Source organism: Camelus dromedarius, chromosome 30 (genome assembly GCF_036321535.1).
Source record: "Camelus dromedarius isolate mCamDro1 chromosome 30, mCamDro1.pat, whole genome shotgun sequence".
NCBI classification, from domain to species: domain Eukaryota; kingdom Metazoa; phylum Chordata; class Mammalia; order Artiodactyla; family Camelidae; genus Camelus; species Camelus dromedarius.
This window is the reverse complement of record NC_087465.1, coordinates 21,791,725-21,819,285: the sequence shown is the minus strand read 5'-3', so window position 1 is coordinate 21,819,285 and position 27,561 is coordinate 21,791,725. Positions and strand designations below refer to the sequence as shown.

Sequence of the window (27,561 nt, the reverse complement as noted above, 5' to 3'; positions counted from 1 at the left end):
CTACTACACTTGTAAACCTTGAAACTCTAGATTCCAACTCCCTACTCTATACTCAGATGTTGTATTCGTTAACTTCTGCTCCATAACACATCATACCAAATTTAGTGGCTTACAACTAAGTAGTCATTTATTACATAGCTTCAGGAATTTCAGAGTGACTTAGTTGGGTGATTCTGGCTCAATGCCTCTCATGAGAGTTGCAGTCAGGTATTATAAGGATTGCAGTCATCTTACAGGCTGGAGGGTCCACTTCCAAGGGGGCTTACTCACATGCAACAGTGATGCTCTTTTTGGTAGGAGACCTCAGTTCCTCTCCATTTGCACCTTTTAATAGGGCTGCTTGAGCAACCTAATGGCATGGCTGCTGGCTTCCCCTAGGGCACAAAATCCAAGAGTTCAAGGCAGAAGCTCAATGAGTTTTATAATTTAGCTTCAAGAGTTGTACACCACCACCTTGGCAGCATTCTATTGGTCAAACAGACCAGCCTATATCTAACAGTAGGAGTAAATCCAAGAATTAAGAATTATGGGGAGCCATCTTGAAAACTGGCTACCACAGATGTCTAATAAGCAGTTCAAATCTAAATGTACCAATCCACCCTCCTGATCTCCCTCCCCAAATCTGTATCTCCCATGGTCTCCTCTATCTCAAGTAATAGCAAAGCTTCCTTCCAGTTGTTTGGGCCAAAACACTTGCAGACATTTTTCCTCTCTCATATCCCATCCCATCTGGTCTGGTCTGTCAGCTACTCCTGGCAGCTCTACTTCAAAATACATCCAGATTCTGACGACCCATATTTTCCAGCCAAGTTCAAGTCACCACTGTTTCTTTCTAGGTTATTGTAGCATCCTTCATTACTTGCTCCCTTTCTGTCTATTTTCAAGAGTCAGAAGGATTTAATTAAAATGTAAATTAGACTATGTCACACACAATTATACCAAAAAAAATACACAATTAAATAAAAAAAATCAAAGCCCTTACAATTGCCTATAAGGTCCTATATTCCTTGGTCTCCATCTCCTCTCTGATTTTATCTCTTAATAATCTCCTCCGTGCTCATCCATGTAGAGTGGACTTATGTTCATGGAAGATGCCACTTGCCTTCCCAGTTAAGGCCTGTGCACTTTCAGTTCTGTCTACATGCCAGGTCCCCAGATACATATGCTATATATCCCCTGGATGCTAGGCTCCTGGGTCGTTTCCCGGCTCATTTCCTCTTCCTTGGGTCTAATTCTATTCTATTCTAACTCTCCCTCAGTGAGTTCTTCTGTGGCCACCACCCTATTTAAAACTGCAATGCCTGCACAGCTTCCTGCTTTATCTCCCTTTCAGCATCTATCAGCATCTATCACATCATGTATCTTGCTTGCTATATTTCCTCAACTGGAATATACACTCCACTAAGAATTATTCATTTACATCTAGAAGAGCATGAGGCATGTTACAGATATGCAATAAATCTTTGTTTAATAAATGAAGAAACTGTGTCAGGCCCTGTTATAGGCAGAAATCAGATATGCTATTCAGTTTATAGTATAGCAAAGGCAGTCATTACTAATTCTTACCAACTTTACCTCCAAAATATACTTAGGATTGACACATAATCACAAATATAAACATGAAATTACAAAATGCATTTAGAGCCATAAAGGAATTGAAAGTGTATTTGGGAGAATCAAGAAAAGTTTCTCTAAGGAAGTGATATTTGGGCTGAGAGTTGAAAGATAAACAGGAATTAAGCAGGTAAGGAATTGTGGAGTGGAGTAGGGGATGGGGAAGGCTGCCAAGGTGGTGAAATAGGAATGAATCCTATCACGTAGGGACGTCTGAGAGGCTCATTGGAGGAAAGAAAAGGCACTGTGCCTGGAGCCGAGAGACAAATATTATGGACTTAAAGAGACTAAAGAGACATGACGATTAAATGCAATATATAATCAGAATTTGAACCGAGTTGGAGAAAAAACAGTTGATATAAAGGACAGCACTGTGACAATAAGCAAAATTTGTATACTAAATAAGCGTATTCTGTCGATTTCAATTTCCTGAAGTTGATCATTGTATTGGGACTAAATAAGGAACATCTTCGTTTCTAGGCATGAAGACTCATGATATCTGTAATCCACTCTGAAAAGATTCAACAACAGAAAATAATAATAGAAATATAACATATAATATATGTAAAGAAAGATAAAGCAAATGTGACAAAATGTTGATAATGGTTGAATCTAGGTGAAGAACATATGGGATTTCCTGCAACTTTTCTCAGGATCTAAAAATTTTTCAAGATGAAAAATTTAATTAAAATTTCAGTCTGGCTGAAATATCAGAAACTCAATTTCAGGATTATCATGGCATCCAGTGGTATAAATATTTAGCAATATTGAGATAGCTCCAGTAGAAATACCTAAAAATATATACTTTTTTTTTAAAAAGTGGAAAAAAAAAAGCCTGGTGAAAAAGGCCAGGGTTCAGAAAAAGTTGGGAAGAGGGTCTATATATTTTTTTTAAATGTGCTTTAAAAACAAAGAAAATTGAGATACTACTGATGTAATCCTGAAGAAATACGGCTAACTTAATGGGAAGTGGTGGAAGCAGCAATCATATAGAAGACGCACTGGACCTAGAGTTAGGAGACATGGATTCTAGTCTTCTAACAACACCTACTAACTCTGTGCCCTTGGTTAATAAAACTCTTTGAGCTACAATTTAACCTGTTTATTAACTTGCGATATCAATTACTTCACAAGGTAGCTGAGAAGGTCAAATAAAATAAAAGTGTGTTAATTCACTACGTAGTATTAAAAGTATAAGTGCAACCTAAGTTTTCAAAACTATGTCTACCTTCCTTATTGCCCATAAAAAATTTACATATAGTCCGTATAGTAGGTACTCCATTGGCAGCTTGTGTCTTCATCCACATCAACTCTGAAGTAGGAGTTAAAACCTCTTCATTCCCTCCAAAAGGGTTCCAGTTCGGTGACAAGCAGTATCGCCCTTAACACATATTCGGAGAGGAAGCCAGGGGGTTTATACCACACATCCCATTGCACACACTGTCAAGAGGCCTCCTCTCCCTAGTCGTTCCTGACTAGACCAGCGTGGGCTTTGAATTCTTTGTTCATCTCTGGCTTCTCTCTTCTCCTCAAGAAACTGCCTCTCACCCTTTTAATCTCTTCATCCCCTTCTTTAAGTGCAACAGTTTTTAATTCTTCCAAGCATTTTTTTTCCAAAAAGGATCTGCCAGTACCAGGATTCTCCCTACCTTTGAAGGTAGCAGAGAATTATAAATAACAAATCATTATTTTCTTGCATATGTGAATTCTCGGGTCTGTTTCCGAGCTTTCCATTCTGTTCTGGTGATCTCTGCTTGCGCCCACACCAGAACAAACCCCCAGCCCCAGGCAGGAGACGCAGAAGAGAGTCAGCGACCAGCGGCGCGCTTACTGCCCCAGTCTACTCTGCGCAGGCGCGGAAAGGCTTCTAAGTCCCGCCCGAGCGGGCTATTTCCGGCCCCCAGAACTCGCGGACCGGAAGCTGCGGAGCGGAAGAGGCGCCCGCCAGCAAGCGGGTAGACGCGGCTTTCTTTGGAAGGGGTCGGGCGCCTTTTGCTCCGCCCCGCTCCCTAGCAGCCCAAAGCGGGTGAAGGGTCACGCCTGCGAGTTGTAGGTCATGGCTGTAGCCGTGCGGCTCGGGCGCTTTCTCCCTTTGGGACGTAGCTCCGCCCCGGCACCTCGGCTCCCCACCTGTGCTGCCGGCAGCCGCGGGCGGTGCGTTCCTTGGCGACCCCGCGGCTCTGAGGTACCCGCGCCGTCCTGGCGCCCGCTTCCCTCCCCTGCCGGCTGGGCTCCGGCGGCCCCTTGCTCCTTCAGGCTTGGTGGCCCCGCACCACCTTGGGGTATGTGGTGACCTGAGGAAGGAACTAGGCCCGGTGCGCCTGGCGCGCTCCCGGCGACCGCGGCGGCCAGGTCCTCTCTCTTTCGCAAACCTCCTTCCCTTTCTGAAAACGGGTCGGAGGACGCGGAGAGAGACCCCGCCCTTCCCGTCTGCCCCGAGAGCGTGTCTCCCGCCGGTCTTTCCTGTGTAAACTCGGGGGGGGAGGGGAGAAGACCTGGGCCGCTGTGGGGTCATTTTCACTTTCAGTAATGCCAGATTCCACAACAGCCCCTGAGGTTATCAGTCTACTAGACTTTGAAAAGTTTGTGGTGTACCTTTGAATTCCTATGACTCAGAAACATTGGTTTTGCACTTATCTGGGTTTTAAAAAAATTACTTTTGAGTTTCATGTTTTATCTGCATAATGTTAAGGGAGGCTGTCAGGATGTTGGATGGTCATCCCAGCGTTGATGTTTCTATTAGACTGTTTTGTGGGCCTTGGTTTGTTTACCTCTGAAAGGGTATTGAAGGGTGAGGGTGATCATATATATCATCTGAACTGGGTGTTTCACTATTTTAAATTCTAAGATACTTTTTGACTGCTTGCTATGTTCGGAATTATGGGGGACGGCGGGGAGAAGAGGGAGGGATGAAAGACAGTAAGGCTTGATCCCTTTCCTAGGAAGAGTTTATAGCCAGATGGGTTGATGTTAAATGATATAAGCAGAGGGATGGGGAGGAGTACTCAGTACGAAACTAGTTAGCCTCGTTTCCATACTGTACAGGACAGGGAAATACATTCAATATCTCGTAGTAGCTTATGGCGGAAAAGAATATGAGAATTAATACATGTATATTCATGTATGATGGAAGCATTGTGCTGTACACCAGAAATTGATGCAACATTGTAAACTGACTATACCTTAAAAAAAAAAAAGATTAGGAATTGGTAAAGGAAAGATAAGGACAAAAGAATATGCCAGTAAAGAAAGCAGCATGATACAGGCCTTGAGTAAGAAAAAGTGGCATTTTGGGGAAACTAAAAGTGTGACAGAATCCTGGAATGGGAGAGTAGACTGAAATAAAGCAAGGCTGGAAAGTCAGGCATGTGCTAGTTTATTAGTTATCTGTTATTGTATAACAGATTGTCACAAAACATAATGTCTTAAAGCAGAAACCTTTTATTATATCATGGTTTCTGTTGATTAGGTATCCAGGTGAGGTTTGTCTGGTTGCCTCTAGCTGAAGATCTCTCCTAAAGTTGAATCGAGCTGTTTAGTTGCTAAGGTCTCATGAGAACCCTGAGTTTTGGGGTAGAGGGTTAAGTTTTGCCTCCAAGCTCACTCCTGTGCCTGTGAGCAGGCCGTTACTCACCAGGAGGGCTTCTCCTCAGAGCTGCCTCAAGACACAGCAGCTAGATTCCCCCAAGGCAGACCTGCAATCGGAAGGAACACACGAGAGAGTCAGTGTCAAAGATGAAAGACACACAGTCTTTCTATAATCACATCTTGGAAGTAACATCCCTTTGCTTCTGCGTAGTCTGTTTCTTACAAGGGAGGCAGTAAGTTTAGCCAACATTTAAGGCAGGGGGACTACAAAAGGGAATGAATATCAGAAAGCAGGGATCATTAGGGGGCATTTTATTTTATTTTGTTTATTTTTAAATTGAGAGATGTAGACCTTTAACATACTAGTTTCAGGTGTACAATGATTCGATATTTGTATATATTGTGAAATAATCACCACAGTAAGTCTAGTTAACATCCATCTCCATACAGTTACAAATTATTTTTCTAGTGGTGAGAACTTTTAAGATTTACTGTCTCAGCATCTTTCAAATACAATACAGTATTGCAGTCACCGTGGTGTACGTTATATCCCCAAGATATGTTTCTTTACAACTGCAAGTTTGTACTTTTTGACCAGCTTCACTCATTTCACCCAGCTCTTCCCCACACACCTTCCCCCGCTCCTCCCCTGCCTCTGGCAACCACTAAGCTCTTGTCTTTGACTTTGGATTTTTTTTTTAAGATTCCATATATAAGTGAGACTGTACTGTATTTGTCTTTTTCTGTCTCACTTATTTCCCTTAGCATAACACCCTCAAGGTCCGTATTGTCACAAATGGCAAGGTTTCTTTTTTTCCCAATGGCTGACTAATACTCCATTGTGTGTGTATGTGTATTATATATATACATATCTATAGATACAGAAATACGTATATATATTCACATTTTTGTTGTTATTTATTGGTTGATGGATACTTAGATTGTTTCCATGTCTTGGCTATTGTAAATAATGCTGCAGTGAACATAAGGGTGCAGATATCTTTTTGAGTTACTGGTCTTGTTTCCTGTAGATAAATACCCAGAAGTGGAATTGGTGGATCATATTAAAGTTCTATTTTTAATTTTTGGAGGAACCCCCATACTGTTTCCCATAGTGGCTGCACCAATTTACATTTCCATTAACAAGAGTTCCCTTTTCTCACAACCTCTCCAGCACTGGTTATATCTTATCTTTTTGATAACAGCCATTCTAACAGGTGTGAAGTGAGATTTCATTGTGATTTTGATTTCCATTTCCCAGGTGATTAGTGATGTCGAGCACTTTTTCATGTACCTCTAGACCATCTGTATGTTTTCTTTGGAAAAATGTCTTCAGGTCCTCTGCCCATTTTTTTGATTTTTTTTTTTTTGCTATTGAGTTGTATGAGTTCTTAATATATTTGTTTTATTATTTTTCTTTTTTAATGGAGGTACTGGGGATGGCTTTGGAGGTAGGAGAAAACTGATGTAATTTTTACTTGAGATAGCAGCTCCCGCAGATTTTCTAAGTTTGATAACTGTGACCATAATTCTTTCCACAGGTGATGGGAAACCCAGGAGCCTTCAAAAGAAGTCTTTTATTCTCAGCCTTGTCTTATTTGGGTTTTGAAACTTACCAAGTCATTTCCCAAGCTGCTGTGGTTCACGCCGCAGCCAAAGGTAAGCCTAAGCTAAACGCCAGGAACACTTAGAGTTATTTTGTTTGTTATATTTTGTTAATAATTTAGTTATTTTTGAATAGATAATGAAACTAACATGTTATAGGCTAGATTATTTTCTGCTTTTCTCTGCTTATCATCTGGGATATGTATGTATGTATATATGTGTGTGTGTCTGTATATATGTATATATAATGCTTTCTAGCAGGTAGAGCTTCAGTGAGAAATACTCCATTAATACTTTATAGTTGTATAGGCCCCTTGAGCTAAGGATGTTTTTTTTCCCATTTTTAAAGGGTTGAGGGGTTGTGGGAGAAAAAAACGAATATACTAGAGACCCTATCTGGCCCACAAAGCCTAAAATATGTACTTTCTGGATTTTTATAGAAGAAGTTTGCCAATTATTTATAAAGGTACAACAATTCTTTTGTTTCCTTACCGCCAAAGTGTTACACTCTTCTTGATGTAATTAAGAAAGGCCCAGTTACTCTGAGATAGAAATATTTTATTTACAAATAGAATGCAGTTTGGTTCTGAATATCAAATAACTGGTTGAAAAATAGAAAAATTCCATCAAATTTTTTATTTGGCATACCTGTAGATATATAAACGTATGTTAAGACTTGCCATATTTTAAAAATTAAATTTAAACCAGTTGTATATGTGGATAGAGCCAAAATTTCTATCTATTAGAGAAAAAGCTTTTTTTAACATTTTTTTATTGAGTTATAGTCATTTTACAATGTTGTGTCAAAAACTCTTTTAATTTATAGGTTAATATAATAAGCCTTTTTGTTTTTCACAGTCCTCATTTTTTAACCATCAAGAAGGTGACTGGAGAAAGAAGCAGAGATTTGATTTTGAATAGATATTCTTATTAAAGTTCTGGTAGATGAAGATTTTGAGAATATTAGCTAAAAATTACTAGTTATTAATTGATTTCATTTATTTGTGATTATTCTTATATTTAATGAAAGCAGATATTTGAATTATTACATTTCTGTTTTACCTTTTCTTTTTTTAACATAATTTTCATTAAGGACAAAGTAGAGGACTTGGTTTTGTGACTGATCCAATGACATATTTTGGCAAATATTTATAACAGCTCAGCTTTTTAAAACTTCCTACACTTTTCACTATAACTTCCAACTCTCACAGCAGTCTTTTAAAATAGTTAGGACAAGCCCTATTTTCACAGTACAATGTTAATGTTTTTTTAAAACATCCCTTGAGGGATGTGCCCAATGGTTGCACCTTTAAGATTTTTCTGTCTGTTCCATTATATTAATTTTTGAAAGGAAGCTCACAAAGTGAAACTTCTTCAAACTGAAAGTACCAGAGCAGAGATTGGAACTCTTATCTGTTTCTTTTCGAGTCTGTCATAGCTTCAGTGTGCTTTAGCACCATTTCATTACAGAAATGAGTATAAAAATGTAATGTTTCCCTAAGCAACACAATATGGCACTTTGAAAGGCAAAGCCAAAATTATTTATAGCCTAAGTAATCGTAGTCTGTTTTTTAAGTGTCCTAATGACAAGAAATTACTGCATATTTAGTAAATTAAAAAGAAGATTTTAAGGTGCTAGGCCCCTGTGAGGCCTGCATGATCTGGGGCGTGACCTTGCACAGTCACTATAGCAGAGGTAAGGGAGTTGTTTCCTTACTTTGCACCTGAAGGAACTTTGGTGTGGCTTTCCTACATTTTCCTCTTTCACCCCTTGAGAGAGTGGTCATGAGTAACAGGAGTCCTGCAGAGCAGCCAGGGAGTAGGCACTGAAGGGGCAAGTGTCCTTTGCCCAGAGATGGCTGTCTCCCAGCCAGGCTCACACAGCCCATTCGGGGATGGCTAGCCCTTCACTCTTGTTTCCAAAATGGCCACGGTTAAGTATGAACTTCTTAAGAATTCCAGTTTAGAGGAAACCATTCATCACAGTAAGACCTCCATTAGTGGAACAGGGTTGGTTGGCCTGGCAGCATCTTATTAAAAGGCCTGAGTGATGAACTTGCCTTTGAGGATGGTGCTGAAGGCAGACTGGAGGCTGAGACGGTGGCGCTTAGCATGGCAGCGCTTTCACTGAAAATGCCAAATACTGTTTCCTGCAAAGGTTGCCTCGTCACTGCAGACTCCAGCCTGGTGCACGCCCAGGAAAAAGAGAAACACACCTTGCTGTAGTCAAATGAAGTGTGCCCATCTCCAAATTAGTGATTTCTCATACTACCCAGTATAGTCCTGGCTGCAAACTGATACTTGATTCCAATCCGGTGGATATCTTAACTTTGTGTTTCCTAGAACCATGTTACTGGAAGTGGCTGTAATCTGAACTCTACCCGTTTCCATTTCTTTATTGGGCAAAAGAATGGTATCTACTCTGAAAGCTGTCATAGATGGATCCTTAGAGAGCATGGAAACTCAACTTACCTGTGTGGAGTGGAGTGAACATTGCTGTGTCCCTCTGAAGGATCGAAACTCAAGATGTAGAAATGGGTAAAGATCCTGAGCAGTAGGAAGATGTCCATAAAGAAGTGATTACCTATGGCTATGAAATGGTTAAAAGGAAAGGTTATATTAATTGGGCCAGTAGCTTATGTTTGGCTGATTGAATAGAAAGCATTTCTAAGAATCTTAGGAGAGTTTCCACCATAAGTAAGGACCTCTACAGAATAAGAAGTATTTCTTAGTATTCCTTGTATTCTGGGAGGAAATGGTATTGCAGACCTTAAAGATAAAGCTGACCCCTGAAGTAGAGGTCCGTTTGAAAAAGAGCATAGAAAAACTTTGGGAAATTCAGGAAGAGCTCACGCTTTAAAGTTGTTTAAAGCTACCATTCTGAAGTTACTGAAGAGATAATAGTTAGAGGATTACATATCGAACTTTTGAATAAACTACAACTCATGAAAGTTGGAGAAAGGAAATGGGGTAGACTCCTCTGTTTATTTAGCCCTCCAGCTGTTTTGCTTAGCATCCAGATGCTGGATGATACTTACAGTTCCCCAGTGATTGCATCTGACCTTGTTTTCATTGTCATACCAACTCTGACTTTTTTTTCTTGCCTCCTGCTTCCACTTTTAAGGACCCTTGTGATTGTATTGGACACACCTAGCTAATCCAAGTTAATTTACTATTTTAGGGTTAGCTGATTAGCAGCCTTAATTCTGTCTACAAAATTACCCCCCCCCTTGCCCTAGTAATCTATACATTTTCACAGGTCCAGGGATTAAAATGTGGCCATTATTCTGCCTGCCACAAATACCAGCTAAGAATACTGAGGCTACTACTTATTCTTTTTAAGATTCTTTGGGTTTTCATAACCCAAATTTGGAGAATCCACCATTGATAAAAATACAGAGTAGAGTGGAAGCAAACTTAAGAAAATTAACCAGCCAAGGGAATGATATTAAACTATAGTACCTAACCAGATTGAAGTAGGATGATAGAGGAAAAAATCTTTACTTAATTTTCGGGTTTCTTTGCTGTTGTCATTTAATTTTTCTTAAATTATTATAATTACAATGATGATCTTAACTTTAAAAATAGTTTGCTTTACACAGTTGTGTCATAAATTTATGAGGTTTTGTTTTTGCTTTTTTTTTCGGTCTAGATTTTAATTTTTCATAAACTTAAAAACACTTTTAACCTCAAATAAAGTACATTAACTGAATACATTGGAATGTTGGCTTATATATAGAACTAAGTAATACAGCACCTTTATAGAAGACAAAATTAAATGTGTATGTTCCTTGGTAATAATTAGAATATCTGAAATTCAGACCTGGGTTTTTAGTAACTAGTCAACTTCTTTAGAGCGTTACCCTCTCTGTAAGGCTTACAGGTTTTGTTGTAATGTCTAAACTCATTAATGAGTTGGTTGGAGTATAGTGCCAATGAGGTAAGTTTCAGATCCTCTGTGTAATTAGCTTCGTCTAAGTTTTTGATGACAGATTTGATTCTTTTTCCACAACGATGTCTGTATAAGTTAGGCCATAAGAAGGATCTAGTAAAAGAGTGTGGTACCGTCTATGCAAATATAATAATTTTCAGTGCTCTAAATGGCTGTTATGTCATCATTTTCTACAGTGGGTGGTACTTAATAGCAGCAACAACAACAAAGACTGTGTGGCATAAATTCCTCATAGGAAATTTTTTAATTTTTTAAAATGTATCATGTTTAGTCAGTACCAGAATAAGTTTTCTAATTTGTTATTTTCCATGTTTTCAGTAAATCATTTACTGTGTGTGATAACTTTATACTTATTTCTGCTGTGCTTCCATCCAGAGTCTTCAGAATTTCTGATCTTTATTTATAGGTGATTTCTATATCTACTTTCTTTTGCTTATATATGAAAATGTTTATGTTTCTTAGAATTATTGCCATCTAGCTTGGGAAGACCTACTTTATTGTGTCTTTTTTCTTTTATAGTCTTCAGAATTGAAGAAATCCTCGAACAAGCAGACTACCTGTATGAAAGTGGAGAAACAGAAAAACTTTATCAGTTGCTATCCCAATACAAAGAGAGGTGGGCTGTGTGTGATAGGCTTGGGTTTGTGGTTTCCTCAAATTTTTGGTTATTTAACACTTGAATATTCTTAGTGCTTAATTTTTATAGTTTTTTTTAAATTTTTACTTCAAAATAACATTTCTTAAGAGTTTAATTTATAGTGTGATTTTTTTCCTTATGTTAAATGACTCAGAAGTGCTACATGTATCTCATTGATTTAGAAAAGGTGGTTCAATTTACTCATTCGAATAGACTGTTGAAATATTTTTTTCCATTTTGTTACTTTGTTTTGGATACAAGGTAATCACTGAATAGATATTTATCTCATTTATGTATATTATTTATTTCTCATTTCTTTTATATTAATTTCTTACTGGTTTAAGATTTAAATGAGATAGGATGATTTTACACCACCATTGACTACTATCTGTGTGTCACTGTACAAGCAGTCTCATAGATGATCCAGAAATACCTCCTTTTTCTGTTTTCACTATCAGCTTATCTTTTTAGTCCAGAGTCCATTAATACGTGCATTTATTTTTTGGGGGGGAGGGTAGAGTGGAGGGAGATTCAGCCCCATAAAATAAGTCAAATCAGGCTAAATTGCATTTCCAGATCACTACTCTACCTCATCCCCTAAACTAAAAATATTGTCCTTTTTTTTTCAATTTCCTTTTTTAGACTCCCCAAACCAGTTTTTTCCCCCCAAGGACCCATCAAATTTACTTCCTAAAATGTCTATAGGATGCAACTTTCCTTCTCCGTTCTCCCCTCAGTAACTTGCGGTGGTTGTTTTGGCATTTTATAGTCATTTCGGTAATTACTTGAAAAGTAAGCTATAAGATAGTTACTCCTAGTCATTGCATTATAAATATACTATTGTTACTTTTAGTTTCACAGTTTTATGTGAATACCATTTTTTGTTAAGAAATATATAGGGTAGTGGGCTTAAAGACAAACATTTAATAAAAAGGAATGTAAGGTTAGTTTTAAAAAATATTTCTAACTCTAAATCTTGGTTTCCATTTTATTTATTAGCCATTTCATATTTTATATAATCATATTTCAATGTCAGTTCTTCAAGGAGTCCAAAGCCCTTGCTTTAAATATTCCATGCATCATGGCATAGATGACATTCAAAGGTAGGATTTACTTTGAGGTTACATTACATTTAATCATTCATTCGTTAACAATCATTTACCATATACCTGTTTTGTGCTAGGTATTGTATTTGGAACTAGGGATATGGCAGTTCTGTTTTATAGAGCATGACCCTGTCTATAAATTTATGTATTTTATAGTACTGTCTAAACCAGTTAGTTGTCTGAAGCATAGTAGCCGCTGAAATCAAGCCTCAAGTTATATGTTGAATTTTGTAGGGCAAGTGTTTAGAGAGTCAAATATGAGATATTTTCTAAGGAACTTAGTATTTTAGATATTATGGGTTAAGTTAATACTTAAGAATAATGGATATTTTGTAGGGACTTTTAGCAGGTAAAGTTTTTGTGTGATAGAAAATAATAAATTTAACATAAAGAATAATGGCTTTTGATACCATGTTGCTTGCCTTACCCTCACTGACATGAAAGATCATATGTATTCATTAGTGATGTGACTTTCAACAGTTTTTAAATGTGAGCTAAAATGGTTGTTATTTTATATTTTATTTCAAATTAGTGAAGATGCAGAGTTACTGTGGCGTTTGGCACGGGCATCACGTGATATAGCTCAACTTAGCGGAACCTCAGCAGAGGAGAAAAAGCTCCTGGTCTATGAAGCCCTAGAGTATGCAAAAAGAGCACTAGAAAAAAATGAGTCAAGTTTTGCAGCTCATAAGGTGAGGTGCTCAAAGTAATGAAACTTTTACATGTACTGAGAGGACCTCAGGTTTATACTTATCTGTTATCCCTAATTGACATAGGAAAGAAAATTGTTCCATTTTCAAAAAGTAGGGAAGAGATTAATTTTTAGAACTTTTTCCAAAAGGAAGTAGTTTTTTTCTTTGCATTCTTGAACTTGTAACTTCATTAGTGTGTTTGATAAATTATTTTTGTGAAGGCTTTTTTTTTTTTTTGCTTTTATTTCTGTTGCCTGGGTAGACTACAACATTTCTGAGATTTATGTCAGATAATGTTTTGCCTATGTTTTTTCTAAGAGGTTTATAGTATCTTGTCTTATGTTTAAGACTTTAAGCCATTTTGACTTTATTTTTGTGTATGGTGTGAGGGAGTGTTCTTCAGTGATTTACATGGAGCTGTCGGTTTTTCCCAACACCATTTGCTGAAGAGACTGTCTTTACTCTATTGTGTGTTCTTGTCTCCTTTGTCAAAGACTAATTGACCAAAACTTGTGGGTCTATTTCTGGGCTCTCTTTGCTGTTCCATTGACCCATATGTGTGGTTTTGTACCAATACCATGCAGTTTTGATTACTTAGCTCTGTAGTATTGTCTGAGTTCTGGGAGGGTTATTACTCCAGCTTTGTTATTTTTCTCCAGTAATGCTTTGGCAATTCTGGGTCTTTTGTGATTCCATATAAATTTTAGGATTATTTACTCTAGTTCTGTGAAAAATGTCCTGGGTGTTGATAAGGATGGCATTAAATCTGTACATTGCTTTGGGTTGTATGGCCATTTGAACAATATTAATTCTTCCAATCCAAGAACATTGGATATCTTTCCATTTCTTTAAGTCATCTTTAATTTCCTTTGTCAGTGTTTTGTACTTCTCCACATATTAGTCTTTCACTTCCTTGGTCAGGTTTATTCTTAAGTATTTTATTTTTTTGGATGCAATTTTAAAAGGGATTGTTTGACTAATGATATTTTGGGGATTTAAATTTCTTATCTTTCTATTTGTTTTTTGTTTCATCCATCTGTTTTCATTTTCTTCTTTTTCTACCTTTGCATTTTATTTATTTTATTGCCTTAATGGCTATAACTCTGTATTATATTACTGTAGCGGTTGCTTTAAGGTCTATAGTATATACATCTTTAACTTATAGCCCACTCAAGTGATACAACACTTCATGTAGTAATAACTGCTCTTAGTGCTATTAGTGTGCTGTCTCTTCTGCATATGTTAAAAATCCCAGAATACTTTGTTATTTTGTCTTAAACAGTTTATTATCTTTTAAAAAGACATAAATAAGGGAAGGAAGAGTCTTTATGTTTGCCCATATAGTTACCATCACAGTGTCCATCATTCCTTTCTGTAGAACATTCCTTCAACATGTGTACCTTTAACATTTCTTATAGTCTGTTGATGATGAATTCTTTTAACATCTCTATCACTGTAAAAATTCTCTTTTTCACTTTTGTTTTTGAAAAATATTTTTTTCTGAGTAAAGAATGCTTTAAAGATATTGCTTAGCTATCTTCTAGCTTGCCTTATTTCTAGTAAGAAATTTGCTTTAATTCTTGTATGTGAGGTATTTTTCTTTTTCTTGGCCGGAGGATGTCTGGCTGTTTCTTTCTTTATCAGTGGTTGTAAAATATTTGACGTGATGTGCCATGGTATGGTTTTTTTCCATGTTTCTTGTGTTTCATAGCGTTTGTTGGATTTGTGGGTTTGTAGTTTGCATCAAATTTGGAAAATATTCAGCCATTCTTTTTATAAAGTTTTTTGGTCCTTACCCTTGACTCTTCCTCTTCTTCTAGGACTCCAGTTACACATGTGCTTGCCCACTTAAAAATTGTCCAGAAGTTTTGTGATGAGCTGTGTGTTTTGGTTTTTACTCTTCTCCCTCTCGGTCTTTTATTTTGGTTATTTTCATTTCTGTGTCTTCAAGTTCAGTAAGCTTTTCTTCCAGTTTGCTCTGTCTTTAGTATCTTGCATTTCTCTACTTAATATGTTTGCCTTTCATCTTGCTTCTTGAATATATGAAATATAGTTATAATCGTGGTTTTATTGTCTTTGTGGATTCTATCATTTATGCCATTTATAGATTTTTTTAATCGAGTGATTTTTTTCTCCTCAGTAAGAGTCTTATTGTATGATTTGTGATTTTTGATTAATTGATGCCAGACATTATATATTTTACTTTGTTGGGTACTGGGTATATTTGTAATACTAAAAATATTCTTTGATAGTAATTTCACAATATTTGTAAGTCATATCATTATGCTTCATACATCTTAAACTTAGCTGTATGTCAATTGTAGTTCAATAAAACTGGAAAAATATTCTTGAACTTTGTTCTGGGACACAGTTGAGTTACTCAAACAGTTTGATCTTTTGGATTTTGCTTTAAGGTTTTTAGGCAGGACGAGAGTAGCATTTAATATTGAGGGTTTTTTGTCTTTTCCTACAACTGATATTTGTAGCTCTTTGTGAGCTCTGTATTTCTAAACCTTTTGAGGGGTTCTTTTTCTAGCCTTGCGTAGCCTCTTCCCATGCAGGGGTTAACCTTTACTCAGCTGAACGCTCACGGGTGACCCTCTGTAGTTCTCTGGTCAGCTGTCTCTTCTTCAGTGCTCTTCTCTGTGAACTCCAGCCATGTGGACTTCCGCAGACTCCCAGTTCCATCTCTTCAAAGAAGAGAGACTGCTTAGCCTATTTTGCCTTCCTGGGCTTCAACCTGGGTATGTCTCCAGGGCAGTCATAGGGCAGTCATCTCGTTTGTTTCTGGTCTCTCAAGTTATTACTATTGCCCTGTATGATGTCTTGAGAGTCTTTATTTCTTTTACTTTGCTTATTTTAGTGTTTCAGGCAAGAAGGTAAGTATAGTATCTATTATCCCTTCTTGGCTAGAAGATCTATTATAAAACTTTCCTTTAAAAATAACTCACTACAGAAAACAGACACTTTGGAAATTGAAACTGAAGTACAAATATGGAAATAAAAATCACCCGTGATCACAGCTCCTATCATCTTGCTAGTATGAATATCATAAATTAACAGTCCTATGCAGTAATTAAATGCCAACCTCAGCAGAATGTGGAGGATTCATCCGTAAGCTTGTGTTTGCTTTGTATATAGATGATAGTTAAATGCATAAGAGAAGGTGATTTTATCTAGAGCCTTGATACATGGGAAAAGATCAGAGCACCAAACTTGAAACGCTGTATGACCCCTCTAGTCGTCTGAATTTGGGGAACTGGGTAACTGTCTGTGGAGATTAAGTGAGCATGGTCTATAGAGAGGGTATGCGTTTTAAATTATACTTTTTAATTTTCAATAAAAATATCAAGATAAAAGATTTTGGTGGAAAATAGATTTAAACAGAAGTTTAAGTGTTTGTTAAAATTTTTCTAGTTATAATTATTAAAATTTCACAGATGTAAACTCAAAGAAAAAGAAAAGGGGAGGTGTTTATAAGAAAACTATTGTATTTCACAGAACCTAAAGGCACGATGCATTTAGGCTTCAGGAAAAACTGGCTCAATTGCTCTGAGGCTTCAGTGTCTTTTCTCTTTGCTGTTATCTGCAAATCTTTTTTAACTGAAACTTTTTTTCTCATCCTAAGTCTTGTGACTTCCCACAGCACCTGGGTATATGAAGCTTGGATATTTTGGATTCAGTTCTTAGAGAAAAAAAAAACTTAGATTATCTGAGTTTGGGTCTGTTGTCCAGCCATGGATGTGGGGACAAGGTCACAACTGACAGATATGGTATTATTACTGTAACAGTGCAGATGTGGGAGCAGCACACCCAGAAAAGAGGAGGCGGAAATAAATGATAGTTACTAAATTGACCGTTTTTTCTAAATTTATATTCATACCGTAAATATGAATCATTCTCTCTCCATTGTGTTGGTAACTTTCTTAGAGATTCACTGTTCTCTGCCTTGTAATACAGTTCTCTAAAAACATGTCCTCTCCTTGAGTTCCGTGAGGAATATATATTCCAGTATATTTAATACGGTTTTTGTGCTCAGCTTTTTGTTAAATGAGAATGACTACTGAGGAATAGTTATTCAGTTTTGCCTTGTATTGAATGGACTATTATTGTGTGTTACTATTCTTACATCTTTTTCCTATTCTGTTTTTAGTGGTATGCCATCTGTATTAGTGATGTTGGAGATTATGAAGGCATCAAGGCTAAAATTGCCAATTCCTACATTATCAAGGAGCATTTTGAGGTACTGATGAATGTTAAAAGTCATTAGTTTTCTGAGTAGATTTCTGTTTCATTTATCTATTACTGTATAGGCCTAAACATAGTGGCCTAAAACAGTGACAGTTGATTTCTCACGATTCTGTGGATTAATTGTGCACAGTGGTACTTCTGTTCTGCTTGTTGTAGCTGAGGTCTTTAGATGGCTGCATTTACCTGGGCCCTCAGCTGGGACAGGGATAAGATGCCCTCTCACCTGCGACAGTTTCTCTCTACTTTTCTTTCCATCCTTTAGTAGTCCAGCCAAAGCTTCGTTATAGCATGGTAGCTGGCTTCCAGGAGTGAACGTTCCAAGGAAAAAGTTCCAGTGTGCAAACTTACATCAAGCATGTTTGCATCACACTTAGTAAGAACCTGTCAACGTAATAAACAAGTCATGTGGCCAAGACCAGAGTATGTGGGAGGGGACCATACAGGGTCCCGAGTGCTAGGGTGTGTGGTCTCATCTAACAGGCTGACACAACTGACATACCACTCATACCACTCCCACAGTGATACATGATTATGGTCTCTGAGTGTGTGTTACGTGTGTGTGTATTTTAATATTTCCCCCTAAAGTTAATTTACTTATTTATAGTAAGCTCTTCCTTAGGTGCCTGAAATTCTGCGGGAGTTTATATACTTCATGATGTGCTGCAAATACACTATTCCATTGTCCAGTAAAACAAACAAACAACAAAAAAACTGCAGCTAAAAATCCAGAATGTTTTATTTCTTTTGATATTATAGACCATCTCAAAAAAAAAAAAACAACAAAGGAAGAGAAAGTGATGAAACACTTTATGGTTATAGTCTCAGTTCCTGGGTTTATGTAATGACAAGTGGAAAGAACATTGGATTAGGGCATATTCAGGCATCAGTAGTATATAAATAGTATATACACACATATGTATATGTATATTCTTACATATATATTTCAATTAAATAATGTACATTTTTCACATTTTAAGACCTTTGAAATCAGATTGCATTATATATAATCAGCAGTATCTTATAATTGGCAGTGCTTTTTTTCTTTTCTTAATGGAACATAAAGTAATGATGTATCATAACTTTTATGGTGTCTTCAATTTACTGAAATACAGTAATTTACTCAGTGGCATTAGAAAAATCACTTAAATTACTTTGCCTTGGAATATAGAAATATATGACAAATAACTTCCAATGTGAATAATGAAAAATTGCATAAAATATGTTAATGTATATTTTAAAAGAAACAGTGAAGGCTGTACAGTATTTAAAAATAAGTGTTTTGTGTGAGTTTCCAAGTGTGTGAAGTATATATAAAAAAATGACAATTTAGTATTTACATACTAAAAAGATCATTTATACTACTTTTATTTTCAATTCCATGATTACATTTAAAGTCATAAGAAGTTACTATTTTTGTACTTATTTTGAAGACACGTAAACTAATGGCAAAAAAAAATTAGAAAAGCTTTGCTTGAGAGTAGCCCCTCTCAGTCTATCCCATAAGAAAATTAAACTCTAACATCCCAAGACATCCATTGTGTATGGTGAATTAACTTCTCTCCCTTGAATCTGCATGGACTAGCTCTTTACCATTTTTGGCAGAGTGGACAATATAGTTATTCACGTAATTTTTGTAGGGCTTAATTTTCTAGTGGAACTCTCATTGGGAAAGGTTGCTTAGAATATAAATTGTATATACTTTAAAATATAGTTTGTCATATAAATCATATCACTGTATTTATAGAAAAGTAAAAATTAGGTCCGGGCTGATTCTTACCCATGTTACTGAGATAAGATTTCTGCCAAGTCATACTTGGTTTTCCCTACTCTAGCTGTTTCCTCTCCTACTACTGATGTTAACTAGTGTTAGTAATTACAGTGTTAGTAATACAGTTAGTAATACAGTAATACAGTGTTAGTAATACAGTGTCTGGTCCTTATGAAAAGTAAAAATAATAATGATTCTGGTGATAGAAAATACTGTGTTAAGCACCTCCTGTTACGTGCTCATTTAATTTTCACCTCAACCCTATGAGGTAGGTGTGCTACTTTCATGATTCTGTGAAAGAACAAACTAAGGCATGGAAAGAGTGTAGAACTTGCCAGGGTCAAAAGGTTAGAGGTCATTGAGCTGTGATTTGAACCTAGGTGGTCTGGCTTCCCAGCCCACTCTGGTGACCAATACGTGTATTTCAAAATGTGTGTCTCATACATTATTAGCTGCAAGTGAAAATGTGGATTTACAGAAAAGCATAAACTAGGAAGTCTTAATTTTTAAAAAAGGGTCTTTTCAATAGGATTAACATCAACCTGTGAGCTTTCCTTAGCAGTTTGCAAAATAAGGGATAAAAGGAGGAGTAATTTCTTTAAAGTATTCTGTAGTTTATGCTTTACATTAACTTACATAGGACTTTCACACAGTGAGTAGAAATAGGGAGACTTTATCAACTTATATTGTACATAATTATTCAATTATTCTGTGAGTAAATAGTTACTTTTCCTTTGTTAAGTATAGATGGGGCAGTTAAATCAAATCTGCCTACGGGGAGAGACTTTGTAAAATTATTATGTATTTTGTTCTTTTAAGAATACCTTTTATTCAGTATTCATATGGGAATTGCCAAAAAGAACTTCTTTACTTATTTTTCCTTTAATCTAGAAGAACTATTGAGAGCTATAGGTTATTTTCAAAATTAGATTCATTTATAGCTATCATGTTTGAAACAAATTAAAAGAATCAGGAGGAAGAAAGTTGATTATAGAAAAACTGAAATTCAGGGTTGCAAATTTTTTTTAAAATCATGGCTTCATCATACATAGAAAAAGACTTATTGGTGTTTAAAAAACAAATATGATTCATTTTCTCATTTCTTGTTAGAAAGCAATTGAACTGAACCCTAAAGATGCTACCTCAGTTCACCTTATGGGTATTTGGTAAGAAAATTTCTTTAAATGTTTCAGTGGTATTATATGATCTTATTTTGTAGTATGTAAAAAAGCAAAATTAAAATATTTTAAAATATTATTTGGCAGTCAAGAGTGTCTAAACCGTACATTAACTAGGAGTTGTACTAGTTATTTAGTTTAGTATTTAGGAAATACTAAATTTGATTGTGATCATGTTAAACACTGTTATTTACATCATTTAGAAACATGTACTAAGACTAAAAAATAAGAAAGCATTGAGACTTTTTGTTAGACCTTTAAATTCCCTTTGTTGGGAAAGACTATTCTTATTTACCAGACTAAAATGAAATTGGATTAATCTAACTGTAGTAATACAGGATGCCCTAAGAGGATCTTTGAATCTTCAGTGTGTATCAGATACTGTCTGGTTGACCTGAGGAATAATCTGACTTTCAGTATCTTTCCATTTTTATGCAACTTTTGTTCAATGTACATCATAATTTTGCTAGTATGAACATATACCAATGTGTTAAGTGCTTTCTGGTTTAAGAGTCTCTCTTGAGACAGGTTTACCCTGTTTTATTTGGGTGTAGTCTGCGGATCTAAGTGTTTATTGTCTTCTAAGAAGGGTAACAGTGCAAAGTACTGTATCAAACTCTTTTAAAAGAGAAGTAAATATCCTTCAGGATAAAGGACATATTAAACTAACAAAACACTTACTGAGGATTAATGATAATTGAGGGACAGTCAGCAAGTTAGATGCTGGTGAGTGAGACAGTTTCTTCCTCAGGGAGTTCAGACACAAATTAAGATCCAACACTTTTTTTCCTACTTATTTCAGAAAGTTGTCAGGAACTCTGGATGTTAAACATTTGCCTCACTCTTTCAATATGTAGACTTAAATTGTTAGTTGCCATTATTATTTATGCATATCATGTTTAGTTTTGTTCTTTTTTTTTTTTCTCACTTCTCTGAGTTAGTTTGTCTTATGGGAAAAAGAGGGATAATGATTTGCTCTCATTTAGTTATTGTAAGGAGTAGAGGAGAGGAGCACTTAGCACAAAGTGAGCGTTCAGAGGTCATTGATAGTGTGTCACCATTGCTGTTACAAATATTTCTTACTATTTATACTTAGTCACAAAATACATCCTAATTGATGGATCAATATAAGTCAGTCTCTAGGTAATTCAGTATGAATATTAACCTGCTGGATATTATGTAAAGTACAAATTCTTTAAACATAGAACAGGAGAAGATTCCTTTTATAAATGTTAAGATGTTTAGTTCTCTTTAAGAGAAAAAAAGAAGGTGCAATTCAGCTGAGTAAGTGCCGTTTTATTTCCCTGTAGGTGTTACACTTTTGCTGAAATGCCTTGGTATCAAAGAAGAATTGCTAAAATGCTGTTTGCAGCTCCTCCTAGTTCCACCTACGAGGAGGTAGTGTGATGTCCTTTGTTAAGTTAGTACTGATTCCTTAACTGCTCTGCCACGCTGCGGTGTCCACACATCTGGAGCTCTGATCAGTGAGGGACTTGAGCACGTTTCTAATGACCCAGTGCAACTGTCTTTATCACAAAGTCTTAATACGTATTGTCCATGACTGGTGAGTGTTTTTTTTCCCTTTAGGTGAGTGGCTGATAATTCTGGTATATTGTCAGCTAATATAGCTGATGGCTAAAGTCTACCTTCATTTTCTGTTTGAAATCTACACCAAAGTCATAAACTAGAACAAGAAATACAGCAACTATTTCTCAGTATGTTTTAGGTACACATTCTGTACAGTAATAGTCATTCACCTGGAAAATAAAGCATGTGTTTGTATTGATAAAGGAAGAGTAATTATAACATCTTTTTTAAAGCAGGTTTGAAAGGCTTATAGTGTCTCATATGTCCAAGGCCTTTTGATTTTCCTGTTAATAAAATCTGAAAAGGATTTTGGGTTTACCCATCACAAAATTTTTAGAGTAAGGAAATAGGCAATTGAAAAAGCTTTCTCAATATTTGTATAATAACAAGCTTTAAGTGGGACAGAAAGAATTAGCAGGGAGTTTCATTGGTACACCTGTGTATATTCACTGGCGCAACCTATGTATTACTGAGTGGACTCAGCTTTGACTTAATCTAATTTTAACAGTGGTCACCGTGATGCTTCAGGAAGAGGGAGATCAAAATACCTGAGGTGCACATGATAATGTTCTTTCCTCTCTGCATATGATGCTGGTTTGGTACAAGTTCTAAAGAGCAGTCACGTTATTATTAGAAGTGGTCCACGTATTGTAATCTGTACTTTGATGATTTAATAGTGTTATGTTCAGTTTTGCTATATTAACTAACTTACTGTTGATGAATTGATCATTTTTTTAAGGGGGACCATTATTTTAAGATGTTTTCATGTACTTCCTATCTTACATTTAACATAGTAATAGATCTTTTGAGAAAATGCTTTTTTAGTATTGATTCTGTTTTAATCCTTTTCCTTATGTTTGGGCTCTTTGTGTTTTTAACAGGCTCTAGGCTACTTTCACAGAGCAGAGCAAGGTAATGTTTTTAATTTCACATACTAATTGTTGAAATTGATGAATGCTTCATATGTATAATAGAAATTTTTTAAACAAAAATAAATTATTTGTTCTGATATATTTAATAAACTTTTTAGCTAGACATTATCCAATAATTTTTAAAGTCCTTATTTAAAGATCACCTGAGTAAGAGAAACAGCCCACTTCTGAATTCAGAGCTACAGTTCTGGAATGGTCCTTCTTTTAGTGGAATTCAGCCTTCCTTTTTGAGAAGGCTGTGTAATCTTGATTAGTTAACCTGTCAAGATTTAACTGTTTATTCAAGATTACACAGCCAATTAGAGACATATATTTATTTTCATTTAAAATTTTTATTTTTTAAAATTGAAGTATAATTGACATATTAGTTTCACGTGTACAACATAATGATTTGATATTTGTGTACACTGCGAAAAGCTGCAACAGTAAGTGTAGTTAACACCTGTCACCTTACATAATAAGAAAAAAATATTTTTTCAAGATTGACTCTTCGCAAATTTCAGATGGCAATTAGATGAGACCTGGTTTTAAAAAAAACTCTCAGGCCAGTTTTTGTTCTGTTGCAGATTAACTGCCTTTTGTGAAGAAGAGTTTCATGTCACTCTTAGTTGAAGAAATAGCCAGTCTAGAAACTAACATCAGCCTATCCTGTTTATCCTCCCTAATATTTACAGCACAAATTAGAGCAGTAAGGGACAGAAGCCCTGTGTTGCCAGGAACACCGAAAAAAAAAAGAAAAGCAAATATATTTCTGTAAAACTTAATCAGAAGAAAACTAAAGACAGTTTATTACATTTGAGAGCCTGCTCATATGAACTTGTTCAAAAGCTTTCATTGATAGCAAAGCATTTTTTAAAACATTACTTCTAAAGAATTGTCTGAATTTTAACTCTGTAATATATTTATCCTCATTTACTGTTACCATCTTCCATTGATATCCTCTCATAATGGTAGTTTTACATATCATAGATATGACCTGGGAATGCGGTTTCCTCAGAGAGACTTAGAAGTGTAACTGTAAAGTTAAAATAGGGCCTTAGAGACCTAGGGGTTCGGGATGTTGAGAAAAACATGGCCATACTCTTGTGGAGCTAAAATAATCCTCAGGAATTCCAGTCACCCTCCAGGCTTTACCTTGAAGGCAGCCTTTCCTTATGGCCCATGACTGGTTGGGAGGCTTCTCCGATGCTTGAGTACCTCTTACTTCCACCATCGTGGCCCTTATCATTCCACAGTATGAAGTTTATGTGTCTAAAACCAAATTCAGGTAAAGTGGGGACTGCCTTCTTGCTCCCAGTTGCATCCTCATTGTTTAATATAATGCTTGGCAAATTTGCTGAATAAGTAGATGAATGAATAAATGAATGAATTTACTTAACTGCAGGGAAACCTTAAGCACATCACCATGACATCTCACAGTGTGTTCAAATTAAAGTAAATTTTGGGTTAAGGAGCAAATGGAGTTAATCATAAATTATATCCAGGAAAAAGTATGCTTTGAATATAGAAGGGTCCCAGGTAGATAGGAGCAAGCTGTAAAGAGTTAATGAAGTTAGTGAAACAGTCACATGATTTCATTCATAGGCTTTTGTTCACATTTTTCCCTCAGCCAGGAATGTTCTCCCTTTTTCTGTTAAAATCTTCTTCAGCCTCCAAGTCAGCCCAGGTGTCCGTTGTTTTTTCTTTGGTTTCTCACAGCACTTTAACTGTGTCCACCAGTGAGAGCCTTCCTTTTACTCTCATGTGACGCTTGGTTGTGCTCATGCTTGCCTCTCCTTTTCATTGTAAATTCCCAAAGAGCAGTGACTCTGTTTTATCGATGTTTAAGGATAGCCCACATTCAGTAAACACTGATCCCAAGTGTGTGTATCATCATGATTTCATTCACTCATCCAGCAAATGTGCATTGAGTACAGTTCCAGGCACTGTTCTAGGCACTTAGGATACAGAGAATAAAAGTGATAATACAAAGAAAACCCCTGTCCTTATGGGGCATACATTCTCTCAGGACCATGTTTTCTTCCAAAATGGAGTATCTATTTTATACACTTGTTGTGGGAAATGAGAAATGTGTATACTGTAGTGCCTAGCACATAGTAGACACTCAATAAATAGTAATTATATTATAAAATTTTTGAGATATGAATAGAATGATAGAACAAAAGGGAATTCCAGTTAGCCTAATCATTTATTGACCACACAAAATATTACTGGAATTTAGGCCAAAAAACTAAGCCCTTAAAAATAAGAGCAATACTCTTTCACGTGAGATAAATTTGTTTTTCTTTCTTATGTACAGTGGATCCAAACTTCTACAGCAAAAACTTGCTTCTGTTAGGAAAGACATATTTGAAGCTACGTAACAAAAAGCTTGCTGCTTTCTGGCTAACAAAAGCCAAGGACTACCCAGCACACACAGAGGAGGATAAACAGGTAAAATGTCACCAATAGAGTAAGGAAACCTAATGTTTCCACTGAGGCACCATGAAGTACAGGTGAATTAGGAACTTCTTTAAAAGCGTACTTGTCTAAGTGCATATTGTTAAAATAACAGTGTTAATTTCAAGTGTGTATAGCAAATAGCTGCTATCAACAGATGTGTGAATTATGTGTTGCAGTGTAGAATTAGTCCTGTTTGATATATACAGCAGATCAAGTAAGATTTCTAGAACATAAAAAGCAAGGGGTGTGTACTAATGTGGAAGGGCTCTGTGAGTCTCACCAGGTCAAGATAAAAGGAATTTTATAGTGTGCTCTCCTGGCTTTTTGGAAACTCTTAGATTTTATGAACTTAAATTTCACAAGTTGATTTCTGCTGTACTGTTGATTTGCAACATTTATTCTTGTATTTTAGGTACAGACAGAAGCTGCTCAGTTGCTTACAGGTTTCAGTGACAAGAATTAAGAATTTTCCAGTGAAATATCTAACAAACACTGCCTTTTCATCAAATTATAACAATAATAAATACATTAACTGTTCCATGGATGTTTTCTCAGTTCTTTTAATGTTGTGACCATTTAACAAATTAAATATACAAAATTCTAGATTTCTTTGCAAATAACAAGGCAATATAAGTAACTGTCACAAGAGTGGTAGAGATGGTTGTGCATCCGAGACACCAGCCATACAGAGTGGTACGAGATTTCTAAGGGGGACTGGATCACATCAGGATGGGAGGAGATCAAGAAAAGAAAGCTCTGTGGAAGAAGTGGCATAGGGGGAGTGCATTTTCAGGTTGGAGTGATTCAAGGTTGAGATCTTGCAGAGAAGGTGCAATGAATGGTAAGAGGTTAGGATTGTGAGGGTTCTTGGTGTAAAGCAGTTAAAGGACGTGTCTTGGAGCCAGCCTGCATAAGGAAAGGACTCAAGTCAGGAGGACTGAAAATGGAGTGGTTTGCTTTTTAAAATGTGAAGTCTCACAAGTGGATTGATTTTGTCACTAGGCAGAGCCCAAATTCTATTCCCTAATGGGATGAAAGGAACACAGAAATCAAGGGTGAAATGGAAATTAAAATATTTAAAATAGAATGATGCTACTTACTGGGGGTGCCACCACTCCAAACTCTTAAGTTTTGTAAAAAGGAGCACCGTGCATGCCACGTAGATAACCTGAGTGCGTGTGTGCATGGGTTTTCCTCACAGGAGACACACTGTAATGTTGTGGGGATGTGCTGTTTGTTTTATCATGTGTATTTTCAAACAAAAGGGAAAACTGAACGCATTTGACTCTATATACCCATCTCTGATTCAACAATTGCCGATCTTTGCTATATTTTACTTCTGTTCCTGTATATATATGTATTTCTAAACCGTTGAAGACAATATATTTCATCCCTAAATATTTCAGCATTCATTGTCTCAGAATAAGGGCATCCTTCTAAACAAACACAAATCCACATTACAACCAGAACGTTTACAACTAGAAAGTTAACAGTAATTCTGTAACATCATATAATACCCAGCCATATTCAAGTATCCTCACATGTCCCAAAAGGTCTTACACTTTTTAAAACCAGGATTCAAAGATCATACATTGCATTTCATTTTCTGCCTTAGTTTTTTAAAATCTAAAACAGTTCCTTCATCTTTTTTTTTTCTCACAGCACTGACTTTCTCAAGAGGCCAGTCCAGTTGTCTTAGATGGCCCATCACTCCAGAATGGCCTCACAGACCACAGTTAGAGACACACTGTGCCATCTTATTTTCAGGGACTCCAGTTAATTGTATGTGTATTAGATCTTTGCCTCTTATAATTATCACTTTCTTTCTGATTTTTCTATTTACCTCTGTTTCATTATCTTGACTCTCTTCATTTCCGTCTTTCATGTCCCTTACTTTATTTTAATTATATATTTTCTTCCTTAGATACCATTTGTCTGCACTTCTGAGATGTTTTTGTCTTCAACATTTTCCCCTGGTTTCAGTTAGCAGGCATTCTATATCTTCATGTTGTTTGTCCAAATCTGAGTCCTTTAATTTGGATTTTTCTTTCATTTCTGCAATTATTTACTTACGTTTAATTAGTTATTAGTTTTTGTGTTAAAGAATTTGTTTTTTTCTATTTTCAGCATTTTCACCTGAAATTTCCTCATTTTCAAGTTTGTCTTTGTGACTTTGACTGTTATTTTTTGGAGGTGTGTTTTTTTTTTG

The 27,561-nt window shown here is 36.1% G+C and overlaps 1 protein-coding gene and 1 pseudogene across 4 annotated transcripts; both read left to right on the top strand.

The window, feature by feature from the left end:
• Positions 1 to 3,530: 3,530 nt before the first annotated feature.
• Positions 3,531 to 25,889, top strand: RMDN1 (regulator of microtubule dynamics 1). Of its 4 annotated transcripts, none has more exons than XM_010979350.3 (10): positions 3,532 to 3,799; positions 6,744 to 6,861; positions 11,279 to 11,375; positions 13,035 to 13,194; positions 17,348 to 17,437; positions 20,324 to 20,379; positions 21,702 to 21,789; positions 22,860 to 22,890; positions 25,210 to 25,343; positions 25,765 to 25,889. In XM_010979350.3, the coding sequence occupies exons 1-10, from the start codon at positions 3,671 to 3,673 to the stop codon at positions 25,813 to 25,815; spliced, it is 954 nt and encodes a 317-aa protein (XP_010977652.2). In that variant the 5' UTR covers positions 3,532 to 3,670; the 3' UTR covers positions 25,816 to 25,889. The 4 variants fall into 4 exon arrangements, with proteins under 4 accessions (XP_010977653.2, XP_010977652.2, XP_031297262.1 ...); XM_031441402.2 differs by having other exon boundaries at positions 3,544 to 3,768; XM_031441401.2 differs by lacking the exon at positions 3,532 to 3,799 and adding an exon at positions 3,877 to 3,896.
• LOC105088571 (L-lactate dehydrogenase A-like 6A) lies at positions 7,842 to 11,268 on the top strand (annotated as a pseudogene).
• Positions 25,890 to 27,561: the final 1,672 nt, after the last annotated feature.